Raw genomic sequence first — 23,969 nt, 5'->3', positions numbered from 1 at the left:
CTTGGCTAATAACAAAGTGTTCTTTTAGAGGATCATGTTTACAAGAAAAGGTCTACTTGGCTGGTTCAGTAGAAAGCAATGCAGCCAACCTCCAATGTCAGACATGTTCTTTGTCTTTCTTCCCACAAAACGGCGTGAGAAGAAACCATAACGACAATCCTATTTCAAACAGTACATACTATTTTATCACTGACAAAAACACTAAAACCATTGTTATTCAAGGTTAACACTGTGAAAACGTGAACGGCATGAAGGGCATTTATTTTTTATAGAATTTTGACATTTCCTATGATGTTCTATCGAACCGCATTCATGAAGACAAGCATGTGCACACTTCTACAACTACTGTACATGCAGTAGAGCAGTGTTGGCTGGTTTACACATGGTTTGTGTCTACATGATGTACAGCGTCTATAACTGGATAACAACCAATTGTATATTTTGTATGAATTGTAATAGGGCACATTGTACACTGTCTTCTTGGCTTAACTTATCCTGTCAGGTGTATCAGAACAGTCTACATTTGTACTGAAAATAAATACAGTTTACTACTTAATTCTTAGTTTTTCCTAAATGAAATCACTTCATGGAAGTTGTATGGAATCATTAAGTTTGCTTATCTAAGTTCTTATCAAAGTAGAACATTATTTTTTAAACAAATCTACAGTCAAACATTACACCGTTCCACATAAAACATGTCAAGGGTGAATGTATTATACACACAAGACACAATTTCAGTGGTATTCTTGTGGTAATACATATTATGTACTGTAACATAACCATGGGCTTTGTAAACAACTTATTTAGACGAGAAACAAATCTACTTGTGTGTACTTGATAAATTCATATAACACAAGTAAGCGTTTCCCAAAAATGCCGCCCACCTGACACTCCAGTGAGCCCCAAGCAAAAAGATAGTATTTTAACCAGACAAAATAGTACAAATATAAAGTAGTATTTTTTTCCATGATCTAAATGAAAGAGTACTAAGGAAATACACTGCATCGCTTCAATCGTTTGACGTTCTCCAAGGGATCAAGGCCCAAAGCTTGAGAACCACCAAGTTACTGTGAATCGAGCAAGGATTGTGTGTTTGTGTGATCTGAGATCAGTGGTGAGCGAGTAGTTTGTGGATGAGTCTCTGCTGGTCGTACTCCATCAGACCCCTCCTGAATGAGGGCTCCTCCTTCTCCATCCACTCCTCCACACGGAACTCTGGGAAGAAGAAGGCGATCTCTCGCTGCGCCGACTCCAACGAATCTGAAGGTCAGAAAAGATGGAAAATATGTTATTCAACCAGTTCAAGAAACACGCAAGTAGGAAATATATTACCAATGAAAGTTCACAGAAAGATGAATACAGGTTAATTCAATAATGGCTGCTAAAACATATGAATGACTAATATATGAAATCTAGACAGACAAATATAACATTGGAAACTGTTGGTCCACACATCAAAATGGATGGGCATGGCAAAGGAATTTGCACTGGGGTGAAAGTGACCGTGTGCACACCTGAGCCGTGACTGGTGTTCCTGGTGTCTGTGAGTCCAAACTGGCCTCTGATTGTGGTCGGAGATGTGAACCGGGCCCGGAACACTCTGGTGGGGCCCATGAGTTCCCTCCAGACAGTGATGGCATCCTCTCTGGCAAGCACGTATGCCCTCATCGGACCACTTTGGGACAGTCACAGAAGAAGAGATTGAGCAAGATAGTAGCACTTAAGAGTACATAGAACCATCATAACCCTTACTGTTACATTATATGCAATCGTTGGCACTATAGATACAGCAGCTGAAAAACGATTATTCAAAAACCACAAGCCAATGGCAAGTTATTTATGTCTTTATTCAGACATTGTAAAAGACAGTACAGTCTTAACAACAATTCCACTGAGAAAACTGCTTACTTTCAATAAATATCAAACATATTTAGCCAATGGTTTATGCTAAATAAAACACAGAAAGGCCAACTCCAGCTGTGTGGCAATATCCCACATCACCGCTCATTGGAGCAATGCCTCAAGGCCTAGGTTGCCGTGGCAACAGCAGAGAAACACTGCAGCAGTATGCTTTCTTACTTTTCAACTATTGTGTCCTCAGTGCTCTGCATCATGCATGTAGATAGGGTGTGCACTAGTTCCCCAACCAAGGGCCATGAGAGTGGATTCTAAATATGGCCATCTGCTGACAATTGAGAGCCCAATGTTCCTGCTTCAAAGCCCAGATACGGATGATTCAAAGGAACAGGTCCTGGGCTAGAAAGCGAGATGGTGTTTTATGTGCTGGCTCAGTGGGAAGTGTAATACGTTTCAAACAAACTCTTCCCCCATTTTAATATGAACAGCTGTTTTCCTGTTCACATACTGCAAATACAATAGGCGACAGCTCTAACACTTGCTATAGAGAATATGTGACTGTTTGTTTCTCACTTCAGGATTAGGTATAGACTACTATATCAAGGATAGGTAAAATCAATGCTACTAAAATGGTGGCGAGGAACTGAAATGGAAGCCTACCTTGACATGAACTCAACCAGTCTTTGGTAGAAGAATCTTCCTATAATGCAAAACAAACATGATCAATGAAACAATGATCTTACCAGAAACAGACCTCATAATAAACTTGTTTCTGGCAAAGAGAACACAATTTAGCCTTCTATATGTTTTTAGGTTTTATTTTATCAAGTCAAGTTGTCATAGAGTTGACATTTGCTTGGATAGTCAGAGTTTGCCTATAAACCTAATCATGAAAACACACAACTAAACTTTATTCCGGATAATTCTTCAATGTATTTGTAAGGTTACTCACTTGGTCAGTCAAAGACAGATGTTTTTATTGTTTTGAGAGCCAGATGGTCGAGATAATATATAAGTTAATAGAAGCATGCAGACACATAGCTCCACCTAAGGCTAACTTACTCTGTTCCCCGCATGCGTCACACATCTTGAGCCCTATACTAGTTCTGCCTAACCTGCATGTTCTTCATAGAACTTCTCAGAATCCTGTCGTCTCCACACCAAGTCTCGACAACGGACGATGACGAAGTTGTTCTCAAGGATTTTCTGGTGGAGGGCCTGTAAGGAAATAGCATTTCAACAAAACATTTACGTCACTGGTTTTCACCAATTAAATCCTGCATTTGGTGATCTTGAGCTGTCAATGGACATGGTTTAGGATGTAAACATATTTTTAACAACATCCACATACGAGTCACAGCCCTTGGGAGTTTTACTTTCCATGGGAACAGATACTATTGTGGAGAGAAGTTTTACAGCATTACCATAACTGTGATCGATTGAGGATTAGGCTATATGATATTTGAACTGTTAGTCAACACCCTGGTAGGTTGATTAATGACCCGTGCTACTGGCTCTGAATGTATATAGCAACTCCTCTGCCTGTATCCCATTTCACCTTGAGTAATTGACACCATGAACAGCATGTTGATTCATAATGTTCTCAATCAATTCCTAGGCATGGACTTTTACAGGACAAAGTAAACAAACCATTTATCTCGCCCAGTAATTGTTCTTTACCGACTCACCTCCATAATCACGGGATGTGCAACTGCATCTGGCTTGATGACCGCGAGGGTGAGCTGCAGTGCTTTTGCATAGCGATGGGTGGTTAGTAACATGGCTAGGAAAGAAAAGAGACGCATACCAAATTGTGAGTATTGAGCAAAATTTGCCCCCACATTAGCTTACAAGCGAAACAAGACAGCAAACGTTGGTTTCACGTTAAGGTTCGAATTAGGTTATGCAGTCGACAAAAAGCCTACTTTTCCACCCAGAGTCGTATTCATTGGCTTAAATTTCAACATGTATTTTGGGGATTATCTCCGCCAGCATGACATCGTCTTTTCGATGTTATAGTATGTAATAGCTACCTGTATAATAATTTGTTGGACAGTTGTTGACCTGGTCCGTCAGTAAATTCAGTCCTCGGATCCTTGAAATCTCAATCTACAGTTCCCCTTCCTAAAAGCGCTATCAGTACACACCTTTCACACGAACTTAGGCAAAACAGCCGCATAACCATAAATTCGGAAAGCGAAATTCCAAAACAAAAGGTTTTATTTCCCCTTCATGGGAAATGAATGCCTTCATGATATATCGTTGGATCACATTTTTTATATGAATTGATTGATACAATTTGCAGGTCATACCCTTGTAAGTACGTTTGGATTCAAATTGCGTTCTACACTACCAAAATCATTATGGAGATCCAGGTGGCCCAATCTGTCAATTTTACATGAAGTTGATTCATCACCATGGTGACTTTTTCTGTGTTGATAGATAAACATAGCCATGATGACAATCCCAACATTCCTGTTCCTCTTGTCTTTGTCCCACAGACACCTGGGATCTACCAGTCCAGCATACCAGGTTCACACACAGCAAACCAGCTCTCTCCCTTACAAAGCATTGATGGTAAATATCAGACTACAGTGGCAGACTGAAACAGTTTCAATATGTTCATTATCTCACCAAATAATTATTACACTTTACACTAAATGTGCATACCAAGAGGTTTGGTTGCGAACACACACAGATCCACACAAACATACAATGTTTACTTCATAAACTATATGAGTTAATCAAGATCCTTAAGTAGAGTGTTTTAATGCTGGCATGACTGCAATGAAGATGGAATAAAATATGACAGATTTCTGTCTCTGGAATCCTGTCAACGTGAGAGACTCTGAACACCTGGCACATTCCGACACAGGGATGCCACACCCTTGAAACGAGGGTGACATTTAAAAGAGAAAGAAAGGGAGGGACGCAATGGGAAGGAAAGGGGGATGGGTGTCCCACATAGGTTTGTCCCACCTGCCATCCCCATGTGACCTGGGGTGACGCCTCAGCTGTTTCTTCCACTGAGGGGGAGGAAGGGAGGAGGGGGGAAGTGAGGGGAGGAAAAGGGGACAATGGAAGGTAGATGGGGGGGGGGGGAGTTGACGATGAGGAAGTGAGGAAGTGGAGAGGTAGGTGTTGGCGGATCAGGAGGAGGAAGAATAGAGGAGAATCATGGGGGCAAGGGGAGCTGCGGCGTAGACCATGTTTGAAGTAGATGCAGTGGATGACATTGCAAACTAAGGGTGAGACGAAGTGGGATTATGGTGGCCATATAAAGAACTGTATATGGGTCAGTTCTAGCTGTTGACCTCTGGGATTTTACCTTAGATTGATCCAAAACAACAGCCACCATGCTAGCTAGATCACAAATCTTTCTTAGATTACAGATAAACACACTTGGTCATACTCTCTTAGATAAACATCTGTTCAACCACATTTTAAGAGTAATTTTGATGTCTTGGATATTCAAAAAACATCCAACAGTACAGATTCACTTTGTTGTGCATTGATACAATATAATATGACAGAAATCTGATACTGGAGAGATTAAACAACTGAACAGAAAGCATTTCATTCACTCACTCACTCACTGCAGACCCATTGTGATTCCCTCAACCACATGAATGCCTGAATGAAGCCTAGAGTCACAGCTACTGCCTGCTTGCCTGTCCTGAGGCATCTAAGCCAGGATCATCATCATCGCTGACTCCTGCATTAAGCATCCTGAGCTGGACAGCAGGCACTGAGACACTGATCCTGCTCCATGTCATGGTCACACACACAAACACAGATTGGCATACACACACATATACACAAATGCATGTATGAGCACACAGCGACACACACACACCACCACGCACCCCCCCCCCCCCCTTCTCTGGGGGTAGCTGCTGCCTGTCTGTGCTGCTAACTGCTGCTGTTTCTGGCTCGGCTGCAGTTGTCACACCATTGGATGGGAGTGGGGCAGCTGCATGGCCCCAACACCACTACTTCTGTACCACTTTCAACTTGCTCTCAAATCTAAATGTAAAACTGTATCATAAACTTACAATATTTTATCTCAAACAGCCATCTTGTTTGTTTATGACCTAATGTTTTGCGTATCAATCCAAGAAGTCTTACAGGGGGGTCATGTGGAAATGTGACTTGTGTAACATGAGGTGGATTACTGCTCGAGCATAGTGTGCTAAGTGCTTGGAGGGTCCCAGTACGTACATGATCAAGCTATTTGATAAGGAGTCAAATATTATTATTTGGATGACAGCACTGTATGATAAAATAAAGTTTCTGTCTCAATTTGTAAAATGATACCTAATTTTCTCATTTATGTATCTTACTGTGGAAGAGACCACATGAGACATGCTGCACGATATCTTCAGTAGTGACAAACTTCTATAAATACACATATCAACACAACGTTGAGTGATGGAAAGTAAACCGCATGATAAACATGAGACGGCAACTCAACAGTCTTCTCAACAACTCTTGCCAGATATTATTCTGAGAATATGAACATAAAAAGTGTTTCTATAAAAAAGTATGTCTTAGCGTAGGGTTTTGAAAAAAAAAAACGTTTTTCTGTATCATTGTACTGATTAGTTTCAGTTCATGTTATATTTCATGATCTCTGAGAATGTCCAACTTTTGACACCTCTGTTCCCGGTCACCTGCAAAGAATCATGGTCCAGCACGTTAAGTCTCTGCCACCCACTGACATGGAGGCCAGCTGACTTTCACAACAGGGTTACCAATTACAGGGGACACACGTTCCCTTGTAACACCCCTGGGTCTTTCATGTGCTGGATGTTGTAGGGGGACGAAAAAGGCTCCTAGGTCAGAAGTGCATTTCCTGTCATAACCCCATTTGGTCTTCAGTATAGTGAATATAAGGACGTGGCACCTTGATAATGAGTAGACAGAACGAGGGATGCGCTTATACTATACATACGCAATTCTGTTGACAGGTTGAATCAGATGTGATTTTTTTTTACGGATTAGATGCACTTCGTGGGATGTATTTTGGAGTGGAAATATTTGGAGGAATGGCCTGTGATTTACTGGTCTGTTTCAGTATTCATGACTTGTTTTCATCAACAACCCCTTTGTTCTGTGATTCATTTGGGGAACATTCCCTCCACTTCTCCTTGGCAAGATTCTCACCTGTTCTCCCTTTTAGCCTAAATGCTGTGACCTTTGTCCTTTCCTCTCCATTGCCTCACCATGCGAGACCGGGCTTCCAGCAACAGCTGTGTCAACCTCAGCCCCGTGGCAACTGGCATGCCAAGTGAAGGACATAGCTAGCAGCTAGCCACAGCTCACAATGAGTCAGGAGCATGGCAAAAAGCCACTTAATGGCTCTCCTGCTTTTACAAATGCTACTTATGCTTCACTCCACCCTCCTTCATTATAGATGTCCATAATGAAAGTTTTACAACAATTGGCAGTGATAGGGGCAGACATGCTATCATAACTGTTTGACATATTTTTCAGTTTAGCATTAGCATATGATGAACTAACATTAGCATTAACTAGAGGAAACTGCATTCTCTGACAAATTTGCATGACAGCAAGCTGCATAAATCTGCTATTCTTCTGCAGTGCAATACTTGGAAATGTGCCATTGCAGGTCTTTTTAACTCGTCAAATTATAAACCAACTGTTTGGTTAATGATGAGTTTTTAGGGGTCAGTTTAACATACTATAATCTGGTAGAAAAATATTTTCACATGTATATGTAGAAATACATATACTGTACGTAGAATTCTACATATATTTCTATATATATTGTTTTGATGTCACACACTTAACTATACAGTCACTTCCTGTGAGAAGAGATGCCATGGTAAAACAAGAAAACTATTTGACCCTTACTATCAAATGATCATACTCAGCCGAACGAACTACAACTCACATCCTAATTGGCACGATTTTTGTGGTAAAGTAGATGGGGACAGGGTGTGACAATATCATCTTTACCCACCCTCTCAAAGGGAATTTCCTCCCAGAAATAGGTACCCAGGTTTGGGCTAAGCTGTTAGGTTGTTCCATCCTGAGGGAAACTATCCAAATTGAAGTAGAGGAGAATCTGCTTTGGTGTCAGCTTCCAGTGTATTTTTACCAGGGGAATCTGTGTCCTCCACTGTTGGGGAAATGGGTTAGCTTAGCTTGAGTTAGCTTAGCTTATTCATGCTGTCCCAAGGGAATATATGTCTTTCTGGGAGAACTAGTTGTGACCTACCCCCACAGTGGGACTTTGGCTGGTAGGGCAAGGCTGTCTGACAGAGGGGAACAAAGTGATTATGGGACTTGGGCTGAGGCATGTGTACATGGGATATAAATAACTCTACTGACCCATTTTGGAGTTGACACGCCACTCAAACTTTGATCAACCAACCAATCTTGTTTTTGGGGTCTAATTGTTCCTCAGGCTCTCTGTTTTTGAGAAACAAGAATTTAGAATGAAAATCAACGAGTTTTACAGGAATTGTGGCAAGATAGTCTTCACTTGGTATGTACTGCCATGTGGCCTACACTGTAGATACAGCTATACAGTAAGACCATGTTGATAAATCCCAGTAAAGACCCTTTTCATACATAATTAGGGAACGAGTCCCCCCAAAATTGCCACTTTAGTAAGAACTTGTATTGGACATCATTGTCACCGTTGGCCAGCCATCCATGTTAAGATGTAACTGAAGTCAGCTGCTGCAGTAGTAAGAACAGCAGGATTATCGTGACTGTCTTGGCCATTGTGTCCGGTTTAAATGACCAAGGACTCAATTGGTGACAAAAAGACATTCAATATCGTTCTATATCTGCCACATAGTCGGCATAACTGGAAATGTTGCATTTGTGTCTGTGTCGGCTTCTAGCCATGGGGAATATCGAACAACTGTCAAATGTAGTCGACATCCTGGCGGATGACAGGGACATAGCTACAAAGATGAGATGTTCTATTTGTAGATTGCAAATGCCATTAAAATAGCATCAGCATTTGGTTTCATTATAAGCCCCTGCTCAGAGCCATAGCTTTCTGTGAATGAGCCCCCCTCCTGCCCTCCCCCCCCAGTTCCAATGGCACCCCCACCCTAGGTCTGATTTTAGAACACAGGTGTTGACCTTAGTGGAGCTACTTGTGCTTGCTGCAGAGGAAAATGGATCTGTGGGCCAAGCTCCCTTGAAGCTGAAACTGACAATCCTTATGGGTAATCATCTCCTGGGCTAGAGAGAAGCTGAATACATGTTCATGTATGGGGATAGGGGAAGAGAAAGGCTTGATTAGGATGTTTGAGATGACTTGTCTCACTTGCTACCAATGCAAGTCTGACTCAAACCTTCACATCAAGGAATTATGCTTTTAGATCTCAGAATTATAGCATATATCCGGTGACCGACACTACCCGTAGAAAGATGTATGTAAAAAAAATTCTGTCTTTGTTGTTTCATTTCCTCGCAATATATAAAAATACCAGCTACATATAATTTTCCGGTACTGTACATGGACACCTATTTATAGCATACAAAGTACAGTTGAGTAGAGTGGAGTAGAGTATTGCTTTAATGATCCCCAGGAGGAAATTGTGGCCAACCAACAGTTGACAGCCACGTAAAAGGGCAAAGTACAAAAAACATAACAATGTTCAAATCCAGTCTACATTTAATCAAAAAATCACTCCAAATCTACAATAAATAATGTGAAATAGTCACCTTCTTGGGGGTTGTTTGGCATACTATAGTGGCCAATCTTGGATTTACTGCATGGTTTATGAACTCATGAGAACACCCACAAGACATGCTTCACACTCCTTCCATGTCTGACCCCGCAGGCCCTAATGTTCACATTTAAAAGTGGATTGGATGTTGGAATGTAACCAAACCACATCCCCGGTGAGAGAGGGCTTTTAAAGGTGTTAGTATGTTGCTCTGTCAGTGTAATAGTACACTTATAATAATAATGTATAATCATTTATAATAATTTCATATAATTTTAAGACAGACTGTTAATTGTGTTGGTTACACAATACTTATGATGCATTTTCAGAAGCAGTAAAATGCGTTTAAATTTTTTTCAACCGTGCCAAATTAGATTTAATTCATGTGTTTAAGTCATTCCATATGCACAGTTACAGATTACATAAAAAAGTTGTCTTAACATGTGGAATACACACAAGAGCAGAAGTGTAATATCAGAATGCGCAAAGCAACATGATACATATAACATTCTCTTGGATGGAATATGCCAGCTTTCTCAAACCCATGTAATACTGTCATTTATCCACATAGGACTACAAAATCCACAGAGGCCCGAAACCCAACCTTTTATTCAGCTGTGACAGCGACTGTTGCTCGAACTGTACCCAACCAATAAAAAACTCTCAAGAGCAGTTGTTTCCTTGTCCATGTGGTACTATTTTTTTCCTCCAAAAAGGAGCCATTGACATTCAACGTTAAAGAGTGGGTTAGAGAGGTGGGGGGAGATGGAGGGAAGGGTGTTGGGATGGAGACAGGGTAGTTGGGGGGGTTGGAACCAACGGTGGGGGTGTAGGGTATCTCGAGCCCAGTGCAAACAGCTGAGAGGTGTGATTTCACAGGCTGGCTCCCCCCTGTCAGGAGGCTGATTGGGCAGAGCAGGAGGTGCAGGAGAGGCCCAGGCTTCTAAAGGACACCAACAGGTGGGAGGCCTCCGTAGAGGGGGGCGCGTCCGTTGGATAGATAAGACAGGGCGGCGAGGCCTAATCTGGACACAATCCACCGGCTCGACATGGAGGAGGATGGTACATCGGAGAGAAAGAAGAGAGGAAGGAAAGGTTCAGAAACAACTGAGGGAAGGTTGAGGCAATAGAAATGGATGACAGCGGTTGGCTGTGTAGCATGAGGGAGAAGATGAAGGAGTAGTTGAAGAGTGAGGGAAGTTAGCAGACAGGAGTGAAGTTAGAGTGTTTTCAGGTTTTTACCTCAGTTTTATTTAGTATAGGCACTCTTACAGAGATATGTACCGTGTTCGTATTGTGTGTATTTATCACAGCTTCACAGCTTTTTTGGTTTTCTTTGTTGTTGTGAATTCTCATTGGTCATTGGTTTGGTTTGCTACCAGTATACACTTGGGTTACTACTGGCACTAGGTCTTTAATTCAGACATCTGTAAAAGTATATCTGTTCCATGAAATTCTATCCAGTATTGTTGTATCTTGGCTTCTGGTGATCTAATCCCTTGATGTGTACTGTGTTTTGTGGGAGCAGGCGTTAGAAGAGTTGTTGGATCTGTCTCTGGTTTACGAGGGATACAACCCTCTCGGTCAGGACAGTACAGGAGGTAACACCTCTTACAGGTGAGGCCAAGTGTTGGGGGGTTCCTCTGGGGAGGACTCTGAGGCTAATTTGGGAACTCAAAGGTGTTCTTCCTACCTTTGAATGAAATCTTTGATCTTCACGTAACCAAGTGTGCTTGTTGAAGTTTCGTAGAAGTGGTGGTTTTTCTCTGTGGAATTTGTGCAGGGAGAGACAAAGGTGAACGATGACAGTTTAGGCATCATTTTAAAATATAGGAAGTCAGGAAGAGGTTGGAATGATGTTCAGGCTTACTCTATAACTCCAGTCAGTGTGTGTGTTTGTGTGTGGCAGCACTCCTACACACACACAATCTGCAGAAGGTCACAAGATGATTCCAGGGACACTCACAACGGAATCACAACTAAGGTATGGAAACATTCAAATTCACTAAAGATTTCTCAAATGTATTAAAGTGTCAAATGTGTTTGGTTTTTGAATAGTTATGAAACACGGTACTTTAAAAACAAATTCACAATGGGTATTTTTATCATGTTGGTTCTTGGGTAAAAAATGACTTGGCATGACATGGTGTGCAAGGTTGAGAACATTTCCTGAATACTGACCTTTATCTGGTAGTGGCCAATCACTGACTAACCCCTGAAAGTTATTTGGGCACATGGACATCTAAAGTTACTGTGAGGAACAGTTGGTCATCCAATATGACAGCATTATCCATCAAACTAACAAACTCTTCTAGAGCTACCGCTGCTTAGAAAAAGATGACGTATCATGACAAACTGATAATGCAATTCAATTGTGATAAAAAACCTTTAAAGCTTTTAAATTCAGTTTTGTACTGTAATTTGTAACACAAAAGTTAATCTGAAAATGTTGCATTCTGACAGTATCATGATGCAGCCTTTTGGTCTTTCCCTGTCCAACTCCTTCACAGTTAACCATTGTGGAACTGGTTTGTGGCTCCATTCACAGGGGCTATGAAAGGGTGCTTTGTCCCCACCAGCAATGAATCCAGTTGTTGCCCCTTGTGAAGACATGCTTCCTTATATCCCCATATGAATACGCTAGTTATGGAATGTAAGGAAGTGTGTGGTTTCAAGGGGATTTGAGCGCCAAACTGGGAAGGGGATTTTTTGTGTTATATTTTAAATGAGGGACAATTGAAGTGATTTCATGAAATGAAAAGTAACAGTGTTCAAAATAAAATCAGGTGGCAAACTTGTTTTCATAATTTTTAATATTCCTAGTTTTTAAGAATATTAAAAAGAATAGAGAATTTGAAAATTTGTGTTTTTTTGCAGAGGGGGTTTGTGTGTGTATTTTTCTGTGTATGTTCTATTTTGTGTGTTGATGTGTGCAGTGTAACTTTTGTATGTGTGTGGCCCAGGCCAACAGGTGAAAATGTTGTTCTTCACAGTGTCTCCTTCCCCTTTGGCACGTGTGCAGCTAGAACACTAGAGCCATGATAGGCAGAGTGAAGAAACCCCCCTCCACAAACCCCCATAGAAATCCTACCCTGTCCTACTGCTGACAGTCAGGGAAGATTGACAGGCCACAGCTGCCTCCCGTTATAGTACTGGCTTTTAAAATGAGGGAACAGGAGAGGGAGAAAGGTGGGGTAGGAGAGTGGCACATCTTTGGTATATGTGTGGGAGGCCTTTGTGGATTCATCACAATTTGCCAAGTAACAACTTTGTTCAGTATTATACATCCTGTGCTTCTTACAGGTGGTTACTGATTTTAAGATCATGTTTGTTCTTACGGTTTTGTTTTTCTCTTTCTTCTAAACAGGTAGGAGAGAAACAAGAGGACGTGATGACATGTCTTCTCAATGATGACTCTACACACAACTACCTTTATGTCTCTTTCTTTGTCTATTTCTCTCTCTCTCTCTCTCTCTCTCTCTGTTTGTCTCTGTTTCTCACTCAGTTCATCCCTTTCTTTTACTATTCTATCTACTACTCAATGGCTACTTTCTCTACCTTTTTCTTTCTTTCTTTCTTTCTCTCTTTTTCTCTCTTTCTCGTACTCCCTCTCGTCCTGAAGCAACACGTCTTGCTGTCGCTGGTCAAATGGAACCAAGTCAGGTGTTTCTGTGAGGTTTGGTCCCCTTCAACCAGCTACTGCGTCGTGATTTCAGTCAGCAGCCATTGGAGGGAACGAAAGAGTGCCGTAGCTCTGTCTCTGCATGCTGATGTGACATTATGTCTGTTATTGTTTTTTCAAATATTTCTGTTATATTTTGAATGTTGTACCTGTAAAATAAAGAATGATTGACTTGTTGCATGATTTCAGTGGGCTTAAATTTGTCTCTGAATAAAATAATCAAATCATGAAAATGTCTCTTCATATTGGGTGTGAACACAATTACATACAGTAATATACAGCTGAAAAGGAACCTTTAGTTAAATTTAAGTCATCTTATAAGCAACATTTAGCGTCTGATAGCGTCTGATAAATGTTTTTTTTTTTTATAACACATAAACCGTAGTTTATTTAACATCAGTGCAGTTGATTATAGTTTGCAGCTGACTTATTGTGTTTTTAACTGAAATTGAGTATATTTCACAATGAAAAAGCAGCATGTGGTGTTAAGTCACAAGGCCTTCATGCAGAGTGAACTAGGAGAGCAGGACAGTACACACATGTTGGTGTTTCAGGGAATACTAAATAGGCCTATGACTTCTTTAATAACATCTGGATATGTATCTATCTCTTAGGGACCCATTACAGTTCTGTAGAGGTAATGGGTTAAGGGATGGAACTTAACATGTGTATTTGTATCATAACTAGATTTGAAGTCACTGTCACGGTTATAGTTAGGTTTGTATTCTATTCATTGCTCTGGTTGGCGCATAGTCCTACCCCATGGAATACGTTGTGCCAGCCATGAAAACAAAATTACTAGATAATTATGGTAGCCTACATGAAGCAAATAGATTAGAAAAAAATATGAGGAGTGATGCTTTGGAGGTTGGTTCGTGAATGTCACTAAGATTTGGAGGACCGATTTTGTTCAACTTTCCATACCATATTACCATGATATTTGCATAATATGTTGTATCAAGCACCATTTCATTCAAAGTTTGAACTTAGTGTCATAAGGACTTATTTATTACCTACATTTTTACCGCAAGAGGGCAGTCTACATTTTTCTAGTGGTGTTAGTGTCAGTTCCTGATGAGCCAAGCTATCGTAAACATGGCTGACACAGGAGAAGCAGGTGAGACTGGAAAGGCATGACTGCCAAGAGAAACGGAGTGAAAGTGGAATTGCATTGTAACGTATATCGCAGAGTTACATATTCCAAACAGTCGTTTTTTATGACGTTTGGTGACGCTGGATTTGCTTTGGTCTTTCTTGATGGAAGTTAGCTAAAAAGCTCGCTAGCATCACTGGTTAGCTTACCTAGCTAGTTAACTGAACAGACATAAGATGTTGGGTACCGTATGGCCCCACTTTCATGTTGTTGATGAATGTTGCATCATGTACTCGGTTCATTAAGGAAATAAACTCTTAGGTGTTTCAATTACTCATGGCTTCTCTGATGTTTGTATCACCGAAACACGATGATGTCCTTATAGAATCAGTAGGTTTCTTGATCCAATATTTGACTAGTTAGCTTGTTCCAAGCTAGTTTCATACTGCAGGCTAGCTAGCTAGCCAACTAGAGTGCAATGTGGGTTGGATAATATTCTCATGCCTGCATGACGATTCTTTTACGATCACACGAATCAAATACCATCAGATAGCCAAGTAACAGAATTGCTGTTTGTTAAGTCACCAGTGTGCTTTTTCACCCTCTGTTGCAGATGGACCTGCAGTTGACATTACACGTGCAAAGGTATTTTCTTTTCTAGAATTGTCATATTCTTTCACTTGGTTCAAGTACAATGAGTTTAACTTTACTGTTAACTGTTTAACCTGTTGTGGATCACTAACCCAAAGGTTGAAGGAAAGGAGTTGACCAAAGAGGAGAAACAAAGACTGAGAAAGGAGAAGAAACAGCAGAAGAAACAGAAAGATAAAAAGGGTGAGAACGATGAAAAGGCCCCGTCGGAAAGAGATAAAGAAAAGCCTGTCACCCCATCCTCGACACTACTGTCTATGAAACCTCCAACACAAAAAGGTAAAAATTACAAGGAAGGTGCCATGCTAAATTGTTCTATTGTTTACTTTCAGATAGCTGAGCAATATTATGTATTAATCAACATGGCTATAGTTTGGCTTGGTTAGTGTAATGGAGACCCCCCTTACACAATAAAAATACCAGAACAACTGTACTTTTCCTTGTTAGCCTTATGCATGGATCTACAAATAGCTTCTCATTGGTCTTGGCACCTGTCTGTCTTCTACCCTCAGCTCCCTCAGCTCCCTCAGCAGTGCCTGCACCTTCAGCTGCATCTCCCCCCATGCCTGCCTCTGAAGTTCCTGGCCCCAGCCCCATGCCTGGCCCCGCCTCTTCAGACAAGCCTGTTAAGAGTAAAGCTGAACTAAAGGCAGAGAGGCGTGCGCGGCAAGAGGCCGACCGGGCGTCCAAACAGGGCAAGAAGGGCGGAGAGCCTGGCCCACAGGCCTCTTCCAGCAAACCCAAGGCTCCCCCAAATGAACTCCAGCCAGGTATGAGTTAGTCACAACGTATTTAGTAAGCCTACCACACTGGAGTAGTTGGCCAGACTAATACTTGCATTGTTGACGGAATGACAGCTGAACACAATCTGTTTGCTTCACTTAGTAGAATCCTTTTGATCTGTTACCAACAGTGGTGAAACGGCTTCCAGAACATGTCCAAGTAGATGACCCTGCAGTGGTGAAAAAACTTGCCAAGAAGTTGGAAAGACAACAGGTTGGGCGCCATTTATTTTCTTCATATTATCTTCCATTGATTTCATTTATTGCCGTTATAGGATCAGTCATGCAATTTGTCCCACTAACGTGTTGACTAGTGTCTTCAATTATGTTAACTGTGTCCCAAAACAACCCTGAGCTGGGTCAAAACATTTAAAAGAGTGGACATCTTAATCATCACAGGTCTGAAAATAAGCATTATAGAGGAATGAAGTAATCCAATCTCACAGCACTAACGTTAGCTCAACTGAACCAACAGTACGTCAGTATCACCTCGTCATCCTAACCTCACTTCTGTCATTCTCTCTCTGTATGTGCTTTACCTCATGTTTCTTTCAGACTGAAGGCCAAGGCACTGCTAAAAAGATATCTGGCATCAAGGTCTGCCTTCCACCCCCACTTTGTGCTCTGGTTTTAATTGTCAATCTCGTTTTGATCTCGGGGGATTTAATCTCCCTGCGTTATAAAGGTTGTACAGGATAATGAGAGGGTGGGAGAAAGAATGAGAAGGAGAGCAAAAGAAATGGAAAATGCCAAAAGAGGTATAAAGTGAAAGAAAATGGAAGATGGACAGAGAAAGTGGGAGAGTGAGAAGAGATAAATACAGACAGAAATAAGGGGAAATATAATATTAATATATAACAACTATATATACAGCTTTATATAGTTGATGTACAGTACATGAATCAGTGGTTAAGAGTCTCCTGCTGATTTGTGGTGTTCTGTGCTCCTCCAGGGCCATGTTGTGATGGAAGCACAGATGTCTGTTTTGTTCTGGATGTCAGATTTCTGTTGTATGCCTGAGCACCAGGCACTAGATTCTCCCGTGAGCTACAAGGGTACCAAACCTGCAGTTGAGAGGAAAATTTAGCAAAACATCAACATAAAGTTTCAATAATATGACCTACCCCAGCCTGAAATTGAAATGAATCTCTAATCAGACAATTACTTTTTTAAATGAATCTTATTTTGCATGTGCAAATATTTTCCTGAAGTTTATTAAGGGCCCTTTTATCTCTGTGATCTGTGCCTGCTGCTGTGTCTTAACTGTTTCTTGATTGTCTCAAGGCTGCCTCGGTGACTGTCCCTCACCTCTTTGTCATCGGTCCCTCTGACCTCCTCATGCCTTTCTCCAGGGGGTTTCTCACAGTATAAGAGTGACAGCTAAGATCTGTTCTTTACAGATCCCGCTCCGGTCCGATTACGGGTACAAAGTCAGCCTCTTCTCTCACCTTCATCAGTACAGCAAGAAAGCACCTCTCACACAGCAGATCAGGTAGTTGCCTTGGACACCGTTGCGTGTGTTCAGAACTGTCTGCATTCTTCAAATACAAAGGAATGAACCTTCAAGCAGTTAAGCACTGTTAAGCTATTATTACATCAAGGGTCCAATTAGGCCTAATTATCCATATTTAAACAATGTACTGAAAGCTTTGGTGATTGTTGGTTGTGTCTGTGGCAGCATCCCCTCCATGGTGATCCACCCCTCGGTTGTGCGGTTGGGTCTGCAGTACTCTCAGGGCATCGTGGCAGGATCCAACGCTCGCTCGGTGGCTCTTCTTCACGCCTTCAAACAGGTACAGACCACAGCAGGCCGGCTCCAATAGGCATGTTTGAGGTGATTTATTATTTTTTTACAGTATCTGTAGCTAAACAGGAAATTGACTTCTAGATCAACACTTATGGGGGTTCCTTTCCTACCTCTTTAATAATTGTTTTACTCACCTTAACCTCTTTGGGTTTAACAGTTTATTGAACCACCCAACCAAACTCAATGCTAAATAGGTCCTAAATGGGCATTTTTTCTAATGTTATTTAACTTTGTCATGGGTGAATTTGTATTTTATACACTTTGCCTTACAAGAACTGCAAATCACATCCACACAGGTCATAAGGGACTACAACACCCCCCCCAATGAGGAGCTGTCGAGGGACTTGGTGAACAAGCTGAAGCCCTATATCAGGTACAGGGGCCCATGTAGAGAACCATCAATCTGACCCCTCCATCTGATCCCATTTGTAATCTAAATCAGTATGGATGATCCAATGTTGGGCTTGTGATTACTATTATGTTTTGTGACACTTCTGCATCTAATGAATTATTGATTAATCAATGATCTGTAAAATAATCATATTTTGCAGCTGAAAATCAAATTCATAAACATTTTCTTTTTTTGTTGCAGTTTTCTTAATCAGTGTCGCCCTCTATCAGCAAGTATGGGAAATGCGATCAAATACATCAAGAAGGAGATCTCCAATATACCCAGTCAGTGCAAAGAGGAGGAGGTGAGGATGAGCCAACTCTGTGAACTCTTTTGAGGTTGGATCATTTCTTGCTTGGGCAAAAAAGAAGGACAAGCGGTCTGTTTCCAGCTTTACAGGGGATCAACCTCCTGTACTGGAAGGATTGGGAATCCCATATTCCCCTTATGCTGAGGCTCCTCTCCATTTCATTCTGTCTGTCTTTAGTTTTTCCTTTCTCTCCTCCTCTCCCTAACAGGCCAAGAATAAGCTGCAGACTTGTATAGACAGTTATATCAATGAGAAGATCACCCTGGCAGCCGAAGCCATATACGAATATGCCATAGAGAAGATCAGTGACGGAGATGTCATTCTAGTATATGGATGGTGAGAAAAGAATGCGTCCAATTGTTGTCCATAAGCCCTTCACTGCGTTGTGACATGTTAGCACAACAAACACTGGATTGATGTTGCCATTTTGTGTTGGTTTCATTAATCTTTGTGTACACAGAGAATCCTTTTAAGAGGAACATCTCTCAGATAAACATTGTATTACATAAATCAAACAAAAAAAACAAAATGTTCGATGTTGTTGTGGCTTCTGAAAACCGAACTGATTACCTGAGTCCCCCCTCCTCCCCAGTTCATCCTTGGTCAACCACATCCTATGCGAGGCCTCTGAGAAGAGCAGGAAGTTCAGAGTGATCGTGGTGGACAGCAGGCCTCGTCTGGAGGGCAGGGAGGCCCTGAGGAGACTGGTCCAGAGAGGCATCCGCTGCACCTATGTTCTCATCTCAGCCCTCTCCTACATCCTACCTGAGGTGAGCTCACAAACTACCGTGCCCCCCTACAGCACCAGGGATTAAATCTTTGAATCTTCTTATTTATCTTTAAAAGCCTCAAATGCCGAAAACACATTATCGCTTGTAGGAAACCTTGAGTCCTATTTCTCACCTATTTTTTCACTCCTCTCTCTCCCTTCTTTTATATATCCATTTCTCTCTCCCTTCTCAGGTATCTAAAGTGTTCTTGGGTGCCCACGCACTGCTGGCCAATGGCTACGTGATGTCGCGTGTGGGGACATCTCAGGTGGCGCTGGTGGCCAAGGCCTTCAATGTGCCTGTGCTGGTGTGCTGCGAGACCTACAAGTTCTGCGAGAGGGTCCAGACTGACTCATTTGTGTCCAACGAGCTAGGTATTGAGATGGGACACACACCTATGTCTTCTGCATTGCAGACAATGAGAGAACATAACGATGCCAACTTGTGTACGTGCTCAGATGTGTATCCTGATCCAACTCCGGTTGACCGTCAAATCTGTTATCGTTGGCAGGCGACCCTGATGACCTGATGGTGACCCGGAAAGGGAAGACGCAGCTGGAGCACTGGCAGGAAGTGCCCTCGCTGGGCCTGCTCAACTTGGTCTATGATGTCACGCCTCCGGACTTTGTGGACCTGGTGATCACAGAGCTGGGCATGATACCCTGCACCTCTGTCCCCGTGGTCCTGCGGGTCAAAAATGTGGATCAGTGAGACGGTCGAATTGGTCTCAATCCCTGCGTCCCATTAGCAGCAACACCAACACTGTGCTTTTGGCATGCAATAAATGTATATCTGAACATGGCACATGCTTTTTAAATGGAGTCCTGTGTGTTCCTTTGTAGTTGGAAGGTGGAGAAAGGGAGTATGTGGTTGTATCGTGGTTAATTTGTTGTTTAGGGTTGTGAAAATATGGCGTAAGGTTAGGTTTATAATGCCCAGGATGAGGTCATATTCATGTAGACTTTAAAAGGTTCTTTTTTTTATATACATCCGTCTTTAGAGGATGAGCCAGTATTAGCAGCCTCAGGATAGTGATACTGGACCCAATACACTGCCTTTTTCTCAGGATAGTTCTAACATTTGTCAATTCAATCAGCGTATGTGTCACGTCTTTCACTAAGTCCTTACTATGATCAGCTAATCAATAGTTTGACTTCATCCTAACTTTACAGGATAAAGGTCACCCTTAAAGTTTCTAAAACTAAGCAGTCTCCATTGTTCCGCACAAACCACAAAATTGCCCCTTAGCAGCAAAATCACATTATCAACCCATGAACCATCTCTTCCTATCTCAGCCTGAACGTAATTTACTCTTGTCAGCTGTTTCACAAACAACTGCTCAAACAGTCAGTTCATCTGTCAGCTTTTAAAACCCTTATCTCAGCTATATTATTCAAATCCTGACCTCCTGTCAGCTGCAACAGTTCGTCTCAGGTCATCTCATCAAGAGACACAAGCCTCTCAGAATAAGCCACTTAAATTGACATACAACATAAGATTCCATATCAACTGAGCAATGTTAGAATTTGACATGAATAGAAACAAAGAAATGGAAATAAGAACATGGTCTTCAAATATCAACGTCCGCCTTTAGTTTCTCTAATAAATCTTTAATTCAAGATTAAATACACATCTTTAAACAGTAGCACATAAGTAAGCAATGTGTTGTTTTTTAACTTAACACCAAACTGTAGACCTAAATTATAGCTTTTGATATGTTCTGATAAAATACTGTACCCCTGAAAATGCATGGCTTTAATTGTTTCAGGAGCATTAATGCTACAACAAAAGTACATGCGAAGTGCATCACATGCATCAGTCATGAATCTCTGGAGTCTCAATAAACTTTATTTAACAGGATTGACTCCACTGGCATCAGCCGCCGTTCTTCTGTGGAACAAGGCTCTTATTTTCATGCAACTCTTAGTGATTAAACTACATGTCATGAAACAACCATGTCAAGTTCCTGAACTCTGGGTTGCCCAAAGAGTCAGAATGTAGAATTGGCACTTTTATGGTAGAGTAACAATCATTCATACAACATTTTAAATCAATATGTCAGTTAAAAACTTCTTGCAAAAAACTTTTAGCTGCCTTTCAAAGACAAAACAGTCATTAACATTTCAACTGGGGGGTCAGATGGCTAAGCGGTTAAGGAGTCGGGCTATTAACCAGAAGGTTGTTGGTTCGATTCCCGGCCGTACAAAATTACGTTGTGTCCTTGGGCAAGGCACTTCACCTTACTTGCTTGGGGGAATGTCCCTGTAATTACTGTAAGTCGCTCTAGATAAGAGCATCTCCTAAATGTAACTGAGATCAACTCAGTCAGCTATGTCAGTATGTTTTTTTTGTCCAGCATCCCTCAACTGAATTATCAAAAAGACCCGGGACAAGGCCCTACACCAGAGTCTCAGGTTCAAACTCAGACTGATTTAGCCTTGCGTCTCTGGGTCACCCACAGCAGGATGGAGACCCCAACAGTGGAGGCCGCCAGAGGCCCAAACACCAGGACGAGAGGGAACTCTCCCTGTTCATAACACAAACAAAACATAACATTACTTTCAACAAACAGATTTTTTTTACTACATGCACAAATGTAATTGGGTGACATTATCATTAAACAAATAATAAAATCAAAGATGTCAGTGTGTTCTCAGTAATTATATGTTGGGGTTATGCTTTCTAGGACTCATTGATCATGAAGATTCTTGAGACTTTGAGTCTGTTTTGAGTTTACTGACCTCTCTCAGACACTTGTATCCATGAAAGTTGTGTTCACAGCTGCACTCAAAGAGACCAGGGCCATAAGGAGCACAGAGGGAGTTCTCTGGGCAATTTAAAGCTGTAGATGTTTGGAATTAATACAAGACTATAACACAGCCACTACAACATAACACTTGTAACACTTGTAATAGACTAAAATAGACTTACACATCTGTCCAGTCTGGTTGCAAACGTTTTTCTGACCTTCACAAAGACAACTGTCACCTTTAACTTCCACTTTCTCCCAGGATGCATTCCCGCCTGGACATCCAAGATTCGCAGGCAGATTGCTGTGAGAACCCAGATACATATACACAAAACCGTTAGCAGGAAGGAAGATACTTTGAACCATTCATATTACACAGCTCATTGTAGGCCTACTTACATGTAATTTAGCTGAATAAATCCTTGAAACACTGAATCGCTCAAGTTGAAAATAGGGTTGAGTGACAGATCTCTGCGAGGCCACGAAAGAGAGAAAGTGAAAGTTACAAGTGAAAAAGTATATAAACAGAAAGTACATAACTATTTTGTAGCTTACGTAACATAAACGGTCTCATACATCATTATAGCAGTAGATGCTTCTTGAAGGTCATCCACATGTTTCAAATTACAGTTTGAAAAATCCAATCTGAAAAAAGGATTGATGACAGGGAACATGAAAACATGGCATGATGACACCAAGTTTCAGTGAAACCTCAGGAAAAACACTAATCAACAACTGATTTTACAATCATTCAGCGCTCTAATAAGTGCAAATGAGTACAAATATTTCAGCAATTTTACCCAATGACGTTGACAGCTTCGCTTGGGTTGTCATTTCGCAAACAGCATCGGCCGTCTACCAGACCCTCGACTGAAGTGCAAAATCGTCCCAATGCGGTGGCATTCTGCAGTGTCCCGTTACAGCGCTGGCATAGCTAACATAATAAAGTTGTTTTGAGGAACTGTCCAAACCACATCAGTAAAATCTGAAAGTAATCTTCTGTGCGGCAACGATTAAAAGAATTACTCTTTGCAGTAGTCTAGGCTACAAAACGAAGCTATCACCCGCAAGTACAGTAGCCTACATGACCCATAGTTTAATTTGCAAGTTACACTTACCTGCAGGTCAGTGTGTTGGCAGCTCGCATATAAACATACATTTATGATTAATATGAATACTGCTCTATAATGCCAATACCTAGTTGTCATTTTCAGCTACGATCGTCATCATCACACCCGTTTATTACGGTATGTGTTTGGGCTTCGTTCCATATATGGTGGCACTGTCCCACGTGTCCTTGGTTTATTTTTGGCGGCATTTATCACTGATACTATGGGGCTGACTGAATCCGGTACACTTTACTTGAATCATTAATTTCGACTGGGTACATAAAAAAAAATATTCCTGAATGTTTTTACAACAACTACTACTCTTGAAATCAATAATTAGGAACATAGGAAACGACCATAAGACAGCAGGAAACGAAACGGGTGTGTGTGAACGCTCCCAAAACAAACGCTTCAGTGGCTTTACCTCTGCGCAGCAATTTTGCAGAAACACAGACTGTCGCATTGTGTTGTATTTTTATGAGCTAGTTAATAGAGCATTGCTTGCGGGCAGTTGAATTATACATTTATCCTACAAAAGGGTTCTCCTCCAGTTTTTGATCATGTACAAATGATCTACTTAATGTAGGTAACTTAAAGCACATCTCTATTACAGTTATTTAGAAGAGGTTTCAATTTGTCTAAACAATAAGGTAGTTTCTAGTCAAGAACTTCTGGTTGAACGTTGAGATGTTTGGTACAGAAACCATCTGATTTATATGGTCCTATGTAGGCTAACTATTTTGTTTTACATGTAACAGACATGGAAAAGACATTGACATTAAGGCATTATTTTTCTTCTCTTTTAACAGCCGCAAAAGCCTTAAAAGTGAAGGTCTGCAAAGTGCACCTTTATGCAGCAAGAATACTAGCTACTGCTCTGACACACTGGAACACCCCATCAGAAGGAAGGGAGTACATCGAAGAACATCAATAGGCTATTTGCTTTTGAAAGGCATTAATATGCACACATTTTCGGACACAGTGTAGACAGCTTTCATGCAATTTAATAATAAAAAAAATCTGTGGAGCGGCAAATTATAGGTCTGAAAC

The 23,969-nt window shown here is 41.3% G+C and overlaps 3 protein-coding genes and 2 long non-coding RNA genes across 6 annotated transcripts; 3 read left to right on the top strand and 2 right to left on the bottom strand.

The window, feature by feature from the left end:
• Positions 1 to 285: 285 nt before the first annotated feature.
• On the bottom strand, positions 286 to 4,199 carry nme6 (NME/NM23 nucleoside diphosphate kinase 6). Of its 2 annotated transcripts, none has more exons than XM_047021285.1 (6): positions 3,783 to 3,881; positions 3,546 to 3,640; positions 2,973 to 3,075; positions 2,518 to 2,557; positions 1,515 to 1,675; positions 286 to 1,260 (listed from the first exon to the last, which is right to left on the bottom strand). In XM_047021285.1, the coding sequence occupies exons 2-6, from the start codon at positions 3,636 to 3,638 to the stop codon at positions 1,109 to 1,111; spliced, it is 549 nt and encodes a 182-aa protein (XP_046877241.1). In that variant the 5' UTR covers positions 3,639 to 3,640; positions 3,783 to 3,881; the 3' UTR covers positions 286 to 1,108. The 2 variants fall into 2 exon arrangements, with proteins under 2 accessions (XP_046877241.1, XP_046877239.1); XM_047021283.1 differs by lacking the exon at positions 3,783 to 3,881 and adding an exon at positions 3,891 to 4,199 and having other exon boundaries at positions 289 to 1,260.
• On the top strand, positions 3,587 to 6,127 carry LOC124468515. The gene is made up of 3 exons (XR_006956195.1): positions 3,587 to 3,670; positions 4,359 to 4,434; positions 5,501 to 6,127. It is a non-coding gene; the product is annotated as an uncharacterized LOC124468515 (long non-coding RNA).
• A 4,284-nt stretch (positions 6,128 to 10,411) lies between these two features.
• LOC124468513 lies at positions 10,412 to 13,490 on the top strand. The gene is made up of 2 exons (XR_006956193.1): positions 10,412 to 11,559; positions 12,943 to 13,490. It is a non-coding gene; the product is annotated as an uncharacterized LOC124468513 (long non-coding RNA).
• Positions 13,491 to 14,309: 819 nt separating this feature from the next.
• Positions 14,310 to 19,878, top strand: eif2b4 (eukaryotic translation initiation factor 2B, subunit 4 delta). The gene is made up of 13 exons (XM_047021235.1): positions 14,310 to 14,374; positions 14,964 to 14,995; positions 15,100 to 15,280; positions 15,514 to 15,771; positions 15,915 to 15,997; positions 17,184 to 17,275; positions 17,462 to 17,576; positions 17,887 to 17,963; positions 18,183 to 18,285; positions 18,500 to 18,627; positions 18,884 to 19,061; positions 19,255 to 19,435; positions 19,573 to 19,878. The coding sequence occupies exons 1-13, from the start codon at positions 14,332 to 14,334 to the stop codon at positions 19,770 to 19,772; spliced, it is 1,671 nt and encodes a 556-aa protein (XP_046877191.1). The 5' UTR covers positions 14,310 to 14,331; the 3' UTR covers positions 19,773 to 19,878.
• A 772-nt stretch (positions 19,879 to 20,650) lies between these two features.
• Positions 20,651 to 23,265, bottom strand: atraid (all-trans retinoic acid-induced differentiation factor). Its single transcript, XM_047021271.1, has 7 exons — positions 22,929 to 23,265; positions 22,611 to 22,744; positions 22,387 to 22,455; positions 22,210 to 22,281; positions 21,993 to 22,114; positions 21,803 to 21,903; positions 20,651 to 21,588 (listed from the first exon to the last, which is right to left on the bottom strand). Exons 1-7 carry the CDS (start codon positions 23,016 to 23,018, stop codon positions 21,484 to 21,486), a joined length of 693 nt encoding a protein of 230 aa, XP_046877227.1. The 5' UTR covers positions 23,019 to 23,265; the 3' UTR covers positions 20,651 to 21,483.
• Between the last annotated feature and the right edge of the window lie 704 nt (positions 23,266 to 23,969).

Source organism: Hypomesus transpacificus, chromosome 6 (genome assembly GCF_021917145.1).
Source record: "Hypomesus transpacificus isolate Combined female chromosome 6, fHypTra1, whole genome shotgun sequence".
Taxonomy (NCBI): Eukaryota; Metazoa; Chordata; class Actinopteri; order Osmeriformes; family Osmeridae; genus Hypomesus; species Hypomesus transpacificus.
This window is presented reverse-complemented; position numbering and strand designations above follow the sequence as displayed.